The sequence below is a fragment of the Balaenoptera borealis genome (genome assembly GCF_965194805.1).
Source record: "Balaenoptera borealis genome assembly, chromosome: 14".
Classification (NCBI taxonomy): Eukaryota; Metazoa; Chordata; class Mammalia; order Artiodactyla; family Balaenopteridae; genus Balaenoptera; species Balaenoptera borealis.
This window is the reverse complement of record NC_138875.1, coordinates 53,081,012-53,094,677: the sequence shown is the minus strand read 5'-3', so window position 1 is coordinate 53,094,677 and position 13,666 is coordinate 53,081,012. Positions and strand designations below refer to the sequence as shown.

Here is a 13,666-nt window from a genome sequence, read left to right as displayed (position 1 = left end):
TTACACTAAGGGCTTAGATTATGAGTGCTTCATTTGTCTCTAATGGAATTATTAAGAGCCCCAATTTCACACTCTGGATACAGTCAGGAATTTCTAACACACTGATAGTTACAGTCATATCAGAAGAACGAAAGGCTGGGCCATTCGAGTCATGTGAAAGATGCTGGCTGCCTGTGCTCTCAGAATGCAGACAATTGTCCACTACTTTAATGTGGCAAGATGATTTTAAGGGCTGGGAAAGAATAAGAAATAGTGAGCTTGAACTTCAACCAAGTGGGTCAAGACAAGTTAAATGCTGGGAAATTTTTGTTGGTGGAAGAAGGGTCCATGAAATATAAAAATAGAGAAATACTGGACCTCCTTAATCCAATGAAAATAGGCTAAACAATCTCCATGTAATTCAACTGATATTAAAGTTCACAGTTAAGGGAATTCCCTGGCTGTCCAGTGGTTAGGACTCTGCTCTCACTGCTGAGGGCCTGGGTTCAATCCCTGGTGGGGGAACTAAAATCCCACAAGGCTGCACGCAGAGGCCAAAAAAAAAAAAAAAGTTTACAGTTTAATTTTTTGATTTGTGGTCAAAGACCAAAAGTTCCAGCCATCTAAAATTACCTGTGATTTAATCATAAATCACACATTAAAATGATATCCCCTAGAGAGATGGTAAGTGACTTTTTTAAAACATACTTTGGGGATTTTCTGAAATTTTGGCAATACATATGTGCTGTGTTTGTACTCAAAGTAATTTTTGTTAATGAAGTACTTGGGGAAAATGTTTTTAAAGTATTTAGGGGAGAAATAAGGAAAAAAATTTTTATAAAAAGCTTTGTGAAATTTCATTAGAAAAAATTTAGAGGTCAAGTCTACTTATCCCTAAGATAGTATGATCACTTCTAGGTGTCTTATATTACTTTAATGTATGAACACATGCACGTATATCTTTGTTACAAAATTCCGTATTTCTTGAATTAAGAGAACAAGGAAGTTAATTTGGGCATAATTTTCTTTTATATAGTATCCGGGGGAAAACAGACTCTTTCCCTTCAAATATGACCTTATAGTCCGAATGTGCTACATTCATTGAGTTATCCAAGGACATCATATTAATAAAGTCTCAAGCTCTCTTCTAGGTTAAAAGGGGAAAAAAATTCCAAAGCCTTCTGTATAAGAACCTCAGGAATAAGGGACTTCCCTGGCAGTCCAGTGGTTAAGACTCCGTGCTTCCACTGGAGGGGGCATGGGTTCAATTCCGTCAGGGAACTAAGATCCCACAAGCTGTGTGGCCAAAAATAAATAAATAAAAATAAAAGCAGTAGAAGTTACTCTTTAAAAAAAAAAAACCTCAGGAAGAAAAGGCAAATGACGACAATGTACTCTTGAGGCAAAGATACTGTAACATAGTCTGTCCAAAGAACAGTTATTTGATAAGAAGGAAAGGTTGTAAAAATGAGAACAAACAAAATATTGAGTCATAATTTGTTCTGAGGCTCTCACAGTAGACTAGATAAGGGTCTACGAAGACGTTTAAAGTGATCTGAGACATTTAGATACTAAATTATAAGTATCAAGGTTTTTTTTTTTTCTGTTTATCACAGTGGAAAACATTATATGACTGACATTTTGTTTCTTATTACTGTATTTTCCTAAAAAGAACAATATTTTAAAACAGTTAATTCATGTCAAAATGTATACAAAGATGTTAAGTTTACCATGACTGGGTGAAAAAACATCGTCCACAGAATTCAGACACAACACTGGAATTCCTACTGATTTCAGTCTACGATTTGGACTGGCATCGGTATAATAATCGTCAATTGTTCGGTAGCCAAACATGACTGAAGTGAATCGCTTATCAAATTCTCTTATGGATTTAGCCTGAAAAACAAAAACCGATTATATTTATTCTTGGAATCAAAAAAGGAAATAAACGTATTACATAAAGTTTCTCTCCTACCTTCATGACATGATCCATGTCAATTTGTTTTACAAACATATGCCGGTGCCTGGAAAAAAAGAATTTCAAAAGTAAAAAATTAAGGTCATTCCCATCTCAAACATACCTAAAATACATAATGATAAGTAACTTAGCACAGGGAATAAAGTTGTTACTCAATAAATATTTACTTAATTAGACAGGGCAGGAATACATTGATAATTGTCCTGAAGACGTTTTGTAAAGTTTATTTTTTTATTGAATGATTCTTTAAATTCTATAGTGCTTTACAATTTTCAAAAGTTTCACATACATGATTTCATTATATTATATCCCCTTTTTAAAAATCCCCTACTTCTATATTGCCCCTCCCCCGCTTCCCTCTCCCCGCTGGTAACCACTAGTTCTCTATCTGTGAGTCTGCTTCTTTTTTGTTCTATTCATTAGTTTGTTGTAATTTTTAGATTCTACACATAAGTGATATCATACAGTATTTGAAGTACACGAAGACATTTTCTAAAAGTACTTTTTCTTAATTGAGGAAAAAGGAACCAGTAATAATAAATGAAATAACAATAATAAACGAAAGTGTTGTTTCATAACAAATTGTACCTACACACCAATGCTATTAAGCCAATTTGGCCAAAAAGGACTCACTTAAGCCAGAAGCTTTCAACTGGGTAAATCAACTGAAGATTTATCTTATTTTTTAAATTGCTATACTGAAAATTAGAATTTATATTTTTGTATACTGAAAAAAAATTTTTTATTGGAGTATAATTGCTTTACAATGTTAGTTTCTGCTGTACACGGAGGTGAATCAGCTATATGTATACATATATCCGCTCCCTCTTGGACCTCCCTCCCACGGCCCCCCATCCCACCCATCTAGGTTGTATACTTATTTTTAAATGTTGGTTATTTTTCTTGTATAACCTATATTTTAATTCAAATCATTCTCTTCCTTTTTCTTGCTACTGTCCCCCATTTCAGTGACCATGAATAAAAATACGATTCTGTAGTATTTTTAGCAGTATTTTATAGTCAACATCTGTAATGTAACAAATAGGTTAAGTTTTTTTTTAATAAAGTACTTTTTAATTAAGGAATATATATTGTTCTTTTTTTTTTTTTTTTTTTTTTTTAATTTTTGGCCATGCCACACGGCTTGCGGGATCTCAGTTCCCCGACCAGGGATTGAACCTGGGCCATGGCAGTGAAAGCCTGGAGTCCTAACCACTAGGCCACCAGAGAACTCCCCAAAATAGGTTAGGTTTAATGCAGTGTCTAATGTCAACTTTCGGGGTAACTATGGTTTTTAGTTAAGTTATGCACAAATTAACTACTTTTTATTTAGAGTTTATATTTAAATTTGTCAATTCCCTTAAAAATTCATGGTAACAGTTATCAAAAAATAAACAGAAACATCCCATGTTCTTTGTTGCCACACTGTTTAACTGTTAGAAGATACCTAAACAATTTCAGAAAATCTAATGCAAAGATAATATTTTGGTAATGTTAAGAACTGTAGGGGCTGAGAATATCCATATTTTAGAAGCATTCTCCTAAGCCACTAAAACATACTATGTTCATAACACATGCTTAGAAATCATATTATTCGTCTCTAAAAACACTTTAATACATTACTTACTACCTAGGAGAGAATTAGGTACTAATAAGATTAGCAACAAGTAGAAAATCCAGGGAAATAGCCCATAATGTTATTCAACATATTTGAGACTAATGTTTTTATTCTTTTAGAATAATTTAGAACAGTGATGAAACGGTGATCTTCCAAGTGGGGCACAGAGCCTAGAGGTTGTACAAGGTAATCCACTGGGGTACAGAAAGAAAACAGAGCTTTTATCTGTATTTTTAGCTTATACTTAAAATCTTTTTATTTTTGTATATATTGACAATAGAAAGAATATTTTGGTGCAGTAGTAAATGCATATAATGCAAACATAAATATACATATATTAGCAGTGTTATGCTTGAAAACATTTTACTGTGGCACGTAATCCAGAGTTTGCAGACATCAGGTGTTAAAGATGACTCACTTATTAATGGAAGACTGGAGGCAAGTTGTCAAGTAGTAATTAAAAAGCAGCCAGTTCAGTGGTTTCTCCAATGACTCCGAGCAAGCAAAAGTATTCCAACCAACTGAAAAAGTTGCAGCTGCCTTCAAAGGAGTTTTTGGCCCCATTTTGCCAAGGTAATTTAAAAGCAGCATTCTAAAATGAGGAAAGACAGAAAACTCAGTGATGAATTTGTTGTGTCTCTCAAGACATCCCATTTCTAATTGTGGACTTTAACTATGGAGAAGAAAAATATAAACCAGTGTTCAAGTCCTTTATCTTGGAAAACCATGCAAGTATCTCTATTCTTTCCTTACATTCACCTATTTATTTATCTTGCAGTCAGCTATATTGAGAATGGACAAAGCATACAGTTATTACTTACATGTATACCTTTCTATGAAGTAAAACATAAGAAAAAGCTACCATAAGAGTGGTTTTCTTTTTGTTTTTTTCAAAATGATATTGGGGATTTACTAAAAATTTGCAATTCCCTGGGCCCCAGCCTCCAGTTGAGTGTTTAATTTAATACATGGGGGTGTTGCAGGCAAACTTTTTCTATAGAGGATCACAAAGTAAATGTTTTGGGCTTTGGTGGCCCTACAATCTCAGCTGCAACTACCTTGTGATTATAATTTGAAAGCAACGTAGACAATACGTGAATAAATGGATATGGCCATGTTTCAATAAAACATTATATGTGGATATTGAAATTGAAATTGAAATTTCATATACTTTTCACATGTCATGAAATAGTTTTGATTTTTTCAACCATTAAAAAATATAATAACCATTCTGAGCTCTTGCACTATACAAAAACAGACAGCTGGCCAGATTTGGCCTCCAGGCTGTGGTTTGCCAAGGCTTGGCATAGATGAAAGATCACAGGAGTGGTTTTCAAATGTGGCTGCATGTTGGAATCACCTGCGGAGTTTTTAAAACTATTATCGACGTCTGGGTCTCACCTTCAGAGATTCTGAGTAATTGGTCTGGGTGGCCATTCCGGTTGCCTGTGCATCCTTGTACCCTACGGCAAGTCTGTAAGGGCTCCCTCGTCTAGAGTTAGACTTTCTGAATTGTGGCAGAGCAGTTGGCCCCTAAAGTCACTTGTTTTCTCTTCCTACTCCCTCCTGCTATTTGTCCTTATCTCCTATCACATATTTTCCTTTCATTTTATCAATTTTCCTGATTCTACTCTAGTTCTATTTTGGTAAGAGGGACAAGAATGGAGTTTAACCTGCAGTAATGTCAGAAATCTAAGTTTGACACTGCCAACTAAGAGAAAGGATGATAGCCTAAATTCTGTTTCTCATATTTTCCATTCTTTATTTCTCCAATTGGCCAGGTTCTGAAATAGGACAAATGAGTAGAAATTCTCTCATTCTTTTTATACAACCCAAATGGAAAAAAATCCATTTACAGAGTGAATGTGATGAGATTTTAGATAAAAAATGGAGATTTCATGGTTTTTGTTGTTGTTTTTGTTGCTGTTGTCCGAGGTTTACTGAAAATATGACAGCACAGCAGAAAGATTCAGATGGCTCCATGTGGTGTTTTAAAATTCATCCCAACTGCAGGCTGAGTGACTGTAGGTTAGACAGACTGCCAAAGGCCAAGAGCTTCAGCATTTCCTTAGTGTCAGAAACTACTTCAGTGATTTCCTGACCCAGGGCTGAGACCTCAGGCTGGAGATTTCCTTCTTGAAAACAACTCTTCATTAATGACTGTATTCCTGGTTTATAGTACTGTGGTTCACTAAGCTATTTAGGGGATAATGCTTACTCTCCTGCAAAAGGGTCATTCTAGGGTCCTAGTTTTGGTGGCCCTATTCTTTGGCTGGAGGTCAGAGATTTCTGAGTCTGATGTAATAGGCAAATTGAAAGGGTTGGAAGCGAACCTCAGGAGTAGGAAGGACCAGGAATAGCTACCGAGTAGGTGGGGATGCTTCTTGGTTATTACTCAGGAGCAAAATAATGTCAAGACGTTACCCCCCAAAAAGCTGTCTTACTTTGGCAAGAAAAAGACTCCATTTTTCACCAAAAAAAAAAAAAAAAAGAGAGAGACTGCCAGGGAAGTCCAATGGACTTAAACCCATGGATTAAGAGATTTAAGAGACATATCAATCTCAATATGTGGACTTTAGCTGGCTGCTGCCTCAAACAAACTGTAAAAACCAGCCAACAGACTGATGGGGAAATGAAATACTGACTGAATATTTGATGATATTTAGGAATTATTGTTAGTTTTGTTCAAATGTAATAAAGTATTGTGGTGGGTTGTTGTTGTTTAAGAGACTCTACCTGTTAGAGATGCCTACAGAAATCTTTATAAATGATGTCTAAAATTTATTTTAAAATAATCAGAGTTGAGAGGGAATGGGGGGGGTGGTAATACTGACAAACAAGATTATCCTTGAGTTGATAGTTATTGAAGCTGGGTGATGAGTATATATGAGGCGTCATTATACTCTTCTTACTTTTATATATATTTGGAAATTTCTATACATTTTTGAAGCTAGTTTACCAACTCATTGGGAGATTGGAATCAGACTGAGTCTAGAGCAGCGTGGATTCCTTGGCTAGACTTAGTTCTGGCTCAAAACCCTTACTTGGCCCCAGGCATCACAGGCTTGGAGATTACCCAGCCTGGGCATAAGGATCTTTGACAGACGCTTCTGTCTGCTGCATCTCCAAAAAGAAAAATGTGTCAAGCTGTAAAACACATCCCCGAGTGGTAAACCCACTTGGGAACATGTCACAGTGCTAGGCAACTAGAAAGGGTACTTCCTTTGAACAATTTACAAGACATTAATATTCAACAAGCTGCAGAGGCTAGTGGTCAAGTTCGCACTGAGGCTTCAGTTCGACAAGAATAGGCATTTCCCAGGAACCTCTGAACAGAGAATCTGGGCCTGTTTATTAAGGTCTGGCTTTAAAAAAAAGTCAAGAATTTATATGATTAAAGGAAGAAAGTTCAGCTGGGCACCTTGTCCTTTAAGGTTCTCATTATGGGGCAAAGGAAAGAGAAGTGAAATACTTTCCTTTAAGCACAATTCACAGATTCTGCCTGGGTTTTCTGTGGTGATTCAGATTTCTTCCTTTAGTAGGTCAAGTCAGACCTTCCATGCTAATGTAAGAAACGTATTCTTTTCTTCTTAGTTTTATGTTTATCAGAATCTAAAAAGCTGTTGTTGGAGCCGATTTTTCAGAGCCTATCATTTGTAAAGCTGTTCATTTTCAAGTAAACATGCTCCTAAAATGTTCTGAAAACTGAAATGACAGATAAATCAATTACAAAATTAAGAAAAATATAGCATTTTCTATCTCATGTGTTTGTTGATTTTGGACAATGCTTTAGGTAATCTAAGCATAACAAAATGCCATATAATAAAAATTTTGGATTTTATTAAGCTCACTATTACTACAACAAAAAGATTAAACAATTATTAGTAGCAATAAGCCTAAATATATAAATATAAAATAAATATAAATATATACATGGCATAGAAGGTCCAAAAAAGCCCCTATGCAAGCAGCACAAATTAAAATATTCATTTGCTTAAAATAGCAGCTGGAGTAGGGGGTTACAAACAGCATTTCACAGTTTCTAGGAGAGCATTCTAGGGAAGGTCCATTTGCCCAGCAACAAAACTAAACAAGACAAAACAAACAAGAAAAACACCTGGGGAAAAACTGTTTTGAAGGCCTCTTCAGTTGGAGAGAGCAATAATAATTATTTCTACAACTGGAGTGATGAAAGTCATGGTACAAGTTCAGCTTCCAGAATGGTTCTGGAGAACACGGTGGTAGGGATGGCTGGGAATACATCAGGGAACCTGAAGGTCAGCGTGGCTGCCACCCAGTGATGGAAATCAACTCCATGGGGTTCGGACAAGCCTTCGGGCTAACAAAACCCCAAGCACCCCGAGGAGGTACTTGTATACTTCTCACCACAGAGACCAGTAGTCAAGGAAAATATTAAAATTTACCTGAATTAATTCCTTCATTCATTCAGCCACATGTGGAGAAATATGATAAAAATAATCAAACATTTAAATGCCCACGTAGCTTACAGTCGTCTGAAAGAAGCAGTCGCTAGCACCACTTCCCTTTTGGACATTTTAGAAAGGAAAAACCTTACCCTCCCATTGAAACTCCTGCTGCCAGGAATGGAGCAGAAGGGTACAGACTGTGAACATGCTGAATGACCGTCTCCAAGTCTTCAGTGTTCGCACAACAGTAAGTCCTTGGCGTCTGCAAGCAATGACAGGTAAAGCACAAAAATTATAATCAGGAGGTTAATCATTTGTATAATACAGAATTGTAAAAAAAGAGCAAGAAGGCACAAATACAAGAAAATGACCTTTGTTTGCACATACTATGAGTCATAATAATTTATCATTTTCCTGTCTTGCAGTACACATATATGCCATTTAGGGTCAGTGTTATTTGAGATGGCACTAACAAAAGACTCTGATCATGCAAGAAAGCCTGGACGAAAATGGGGCAAGACCAATACAAATACCTCAAATTAAACAGATATGTAGTACTCTACTCAAATGTGTCTCTAAACAAGAACAGAGTCAATTTAGGCAGAAAAAGTGGAGAATCACACCTTTTTATAGGAAAAAAACAACAACTTATGCCTGACAAGCCAAAGCCAAAGCAATTCTTATTAAAAAACACAATCAAGCAACCAAAAAAGGCTTTCCAACAATGCCACAAAAAATTTAAATTGTGACTCCTTTCTTACTAGGGAACTGTTTTCTCTATCTTGAGTGCTGTCTACCAATGAAGGAGTGTGATTTTCTGGCACTGCCTTCACTCTAGATAAAGCAACATCCAGTGTGCTTTATTAATTAAATATTTTCTTTTTCAATAATATTTCCATATAACCCCAGCTGTGCTACACTGAAAACAGACACTTAAAATGTTAAAATATGTAAAGCTGATTATGCCTCAATACATAATGCATTAAAACAAATGGTTTTCATGTGAATTTCATCAATCAATAAGGGCTCTGTTTCCAGCAGAAAAGCTTCACAGATGCTTTATTTGAGATCTGGGAGCAGAGGGCAATCCTGTCTGTACAATGTATGTGAAAGTGTTTATATGAATAAAGTATATGTGAGATAAAATAACCAGAAATTTAATAACAGAGAAATCTGGTAACCCTTTTATTACCCTAATAAAACTACCGAAACAAGTTATGTGTACCACCCTGATTGTAATATTCCAGTAAACTATGATTGGAAGGTTATGTGCCACCCACCATTCAATTACTCATGAGTAGTCTGAGAAAATTACAATTTTCACCGACCCCTCCACCTAAACTCAAGGCTAAAATACTCCTATTGCCTACTACCATCTTTTTGAGATCTGCAAATATAAAACTCACCAAAAGACAAATGTTAACCTGACGGTACTTACAATGGCTAACATTTACTGAATGATTAAATTTGTGTCCACAAAACCCTGAGGAAGATCCCATTATTATACTTAGGAAACTGAGTTATTAATAGAAAGCTGAGTTTAGAGAAGTTAAGCAACTCCTGTAAACTCCTGAACAGCTAATAAGTGACGAAGCTGAGATACTTCCAAAAATACTTTGTGATTAAATGTATTTGAGGGGCACAAGTTCAATGTAAAATCTAAACAGAATAATATCTACTACCAGGCTCATTCATAGTGACTGCAGAATTTGTCACAAGAATTCCAGTGAAAAATATCATCCCTACTTGGCATTTTTACTACATGTGAGTTTATTCACACTGCATAGTTTTTAAATTTCTGTATCATTTATAAACAATCACCAACACATACTCTTGTTATTCAGGCTTCAAGTGAAGTATGTGTGTACATGTATGTACACACGCATGCACACACATATACATGAACATACACACAGAGTTAGGGTATGAGAAAAATGGCCTATGGAAAATTATTAGGATCAGAGAATTTTAGTGCCAGGAAGGACCAGAAATAGCACCTCATTCCTTATTTACAAGTGGGGAAACTGAGGCTTGGCAAGGTTGAGTAATTTGCCAAAGGTCACAAAGTAGCAGAGCTTGGAGTTTATGTTTATAATAAGTAAACTAGTTCTTGTAAAGCACTAGGGTTCCATGAGATATTTAGTAAGCAAATCAATATCTGGTACGCTCAGACATAGGAGCTTATTTTTCCCTAAATGTTTTTCTCCCAGTGGATTACATTAAGTTGGGAACTGATAATGCTGGTGTGGATCAAAGCTGCCAGAACTCTGAAACTCAGCACATCTAGAGCCTCTCTGGCACGATCTGCCGCCTGCTGGCTGCTCCCTTAGCTTCGTGATGGCTTCGTCCTGTTCTCATCCTGCTGCTGGCTTTCCATTTCCTGTCATTCTCCCCACAACCCCAAATGTGAGAATTCATTTCCATAAGTTTGGTCGTAGGCCTGCATCTGCTCATTCTCTGGTCAATACCCAATTCCTGGAGGTCTGGTCTACCTCCACAGCTTCATCAACCACCTATAGGCAGCGACTAAGCCTGAATCTCCAGTCTCTTCCTTCTTCCTGAGCTCCAGATGCAAATTCCCAAGTTCTAGAAGTAATGTTCTGTCTACTTCAAACTCAAAATGCCCCAAAGTAAACTCTTTTATCTCTTCATGAAAACTCCTAATGCTTCTCCTAACTTCCCATTTTTCTATAAATGACATCTACATTTTCTTAGTTAAAACTGTAGGTGACACTGCCTTCTTCCTCTCCCTTAACCCACAGCCAATAAACTTCCAAGTCTTGTAGCTTCTTCCTCCCCAGAATCTTTTCAGGAAACACAGGCGAGCCCTTCTTTCCACTCTAGTAAAGGCCCTGGTACGTTAGATTCTCTCAGAAGGCCCCAGGGACAAGGATGTGAGGGCAAGCGGTTCATTTAGAAGGTGATGGGGGAATGGGGAGTAGGGGAATGGTGAGTGAGTGTGAGTCAGAAAGGGTAGGAAGCCAGTAAAGAATGTTACCCAGCTGTTTGTGGTTGTGGACAACTGGGACTCAATCCCCTTGGGGCACTTTGGGAGACTATAGAACAAGGCTCAAAATTATCCCAACCAAGTGGCAAGGGAGCTGGGTTATTTGCCCACCAGTTCGCTTCAGCCATTGGTTGAAGGCAGCTCCTGGAGGATGTTAACTCCCTGGCACTCTGGTCTGCCCTGAGCAAAGGCTCAGCAGGCTTCCATGGCTAGAGAAGGCCCCCAGTCAAAGAGATGGGGGTGCTTGCAGTGGGAAGCCATCAGGTAGGCAAGATGGGAATGGTAAGCACCAAAGGGAAAAAGGTGTGGAAAGGGTGTGGCACCAGCTGTCTTTGCTCCCAGGCCTTTGTGCCTCTCACCTGGACTACCAGGTGATAACCTCTGAACTAGTTAACTGCCAGCCTTTCCTAATCACCATCCATAATCATACATCCCACTCAACATGAGATTAATCTTCCTGAAGAACACTTCCAGCTCTAATCATGACAGTGTTTCTGATTAAAATTCTTCATTAGCTTTCCATTGTTGACTGAATTAAATCCAAAGTCCTCTGCTAAGGCCCTTCACAATATGCCAAGTAACTTTCCAGCTCTGCGTTTTAGTAGTCCTCCATATGTATGGATTCTGGTCCATGGGACACTGCTGTTCTCTTGTCTGCTAAGTCTCTTAATATCCTTGCCACCTGTGTAAACTTCATCTGCCAAGTGGCCTTCACAGTCAACTCTGCCTGCTGAAATCATGACTTGAAGAAATTGAATAAATTTCAGACAAAAAAGGTCAGATATGGCCCCTGTTCTCCAGGAACTCACAGCCTTTCCCAATTCTACCCCTACTTGTCCCGGCCAGCCTGCTCCCTGCCCTTACTATCTATATGTGAGGCTCTCTCTATTACTATCTTGCTCACCTCTATACAGTCAATAAATACTTGTTGAATTGAATGGAAACACACAGGATTGAAAGTGAGATGACCTGATTAGTAACTTCTGATATGCAAACCTACGTGGTTATACCACACAACCTCTTGCTACTTGATGGGCTCCAACAGGAAACATCATATGCCTTCTTTCTTCATAGGACTTGAGTCCCATTAAAGAAAGAATTCACCTAGGATACACAGCAAAGACACTTATGGGGGTAATATGTTGAATTGGTAGGCCTGGCAGACATTTTCGTCAGGTTTGAAGATATAACTTTTTAGCATCTTTTTATTTTATTTCATTTTATTTTATTGGCTGCATTGGGGTCTTCATAGCTGCGCACGGGATTTCTCTAGTTGCGGTGAGTGGGGGCTACTCTTCGTTGCGGTGTGTGGGCTTCTCGTTGCGGTGGCTCCTCTTGTTGCGGAGCACGGGCTGTAGGCGCATGGGGTTCAGTAGTTGTGGCACTCGGGCTCAGTAGTTGTGGTGTACAGGCTTAGTTGCTCCGCGGCATGTGGGATCTTCCTGGACCAGGGATTGAACCCATGTCCCCTGCATTGGCAGGCAGATTCTTAACCACTGCGCCACCAGGGAAGTCCCTATAGCATCTTTTTAGATTTAAAAAAATGTTAGTTAATTCTCAGTTGCTAGGTCTGCTAATACCACCAGCAACTATCCTCTTATTTCATACTTCCAGAACAGAGGTAAAGTAAGCCGCATCTAATCCCTAAAGGGAGGAAGGACGACCTGGCAGGATTCAGCTGGGTGATGAAAGTTCCTTTTAGAGTGAGAAGAGGATGGGAAAGGTATTCTTGAAAAATGCAGAAAATCTAAAGGATAAGTAACCTTCAGCAGACGTTTGGGCATAAATAATGGGTTGGCCAAAAAGTTCATTCTTGTTTTTCCATAAGATGTAACAGACAAACCCAAACGAACTTTTTGGCCAACCCAATATTTTATGTTAGAATAATTTGACAATAATTACAAACCAAGATTGTTCAAATTGTTCAGCTGCAACTACGATCAGAGAGAAACAACAGTAATTTGCTAAATGGCTTTTTAGAGGTTACTTTTTAAAAAGCATGGAAGAGAATGATGAAGTAAAATTACTTCTAATTATACATAATAGATGAGAAAAGAATAAAGCATATATTTTATATTTGTCTATGAACTACATCTAATTTATCCTTAATCAACTTCAAAAAGTAGACAAACTGATTTCTCCTTATTCTGAAAGAGAATTTTCTTGTCCTGATTTAGAAGTCATTTGTTTTAAAATGCAAATTTCGTTAAAAATTTTTTGGGGGGGTATAGAAACAAATTAAAATTCACCCTGTTAATCAGGTAGCCTGACTTTCCCTAGCTATTCTGGGAGCTGATTAATTTGCTAATCTGCAGAAAAAGCCATAACCCAGGACCCTTCTCTCAATATCTGCCACACATCTAACACTGAAGAAGGCCAGCTCGTAAAAAGATTTCAGTTTTCTGTCCAGAAAAAAATAAAACTGAAAAAGGCACGCAAATGTCTTTTTAAAAATCACTTAAATTTCACATTTACTTTATTGTAATGTCTTGATAAACATCAAGAGCTTACAATATTTCATTTTACAGTCTTCTCTCTAGTATTTAATGATCTGTACTCAAATATTTGAGAAGATGCTGCTTACATGAACTCTGTGATTCTTGTGTAGATGTAGGCTACCCCAAAAGGAATAATACTTTTATAATAGGGCGAATTAT

The 13,666-nt window shown here is 37.4% G+C and overlaps 1 protein-coding gene across 1 annotated transcript in view; it reads right to left on the bottom strand.

The window, feature by feature from the left end:
* Window positions 1–13,666, bottom strand: part of ABHD3 (abhydrolase domain containing 3, phospholipase) — a 62,961-nt gene that overhangs the window by 18,085 nt on the left and 31,210 nt on the right. The window contains exons 6-9 of the mRNA XM_082353600.1: window positions 8,152–8,264; window positions 3,994–4,167; window positions 1,955–2,003; window positions 1,710–1,875 (exon numbers count right to left, since the gene is read on the bottom strand). Coding sequence (XP_082209726.1) covers window positions 1,710–1,875; window positions 1,955–2,003; window positions 3,994–4,167; window positions 8,152–8,264 — 502 coding nt within the window. The remainder of the gene's footprint in view (window positions 1–1,709; window positions 1,876–1,954; window positions 2,004–3,993; window positions 4,168–8,151; window positions 8,265–13,666) is intronic.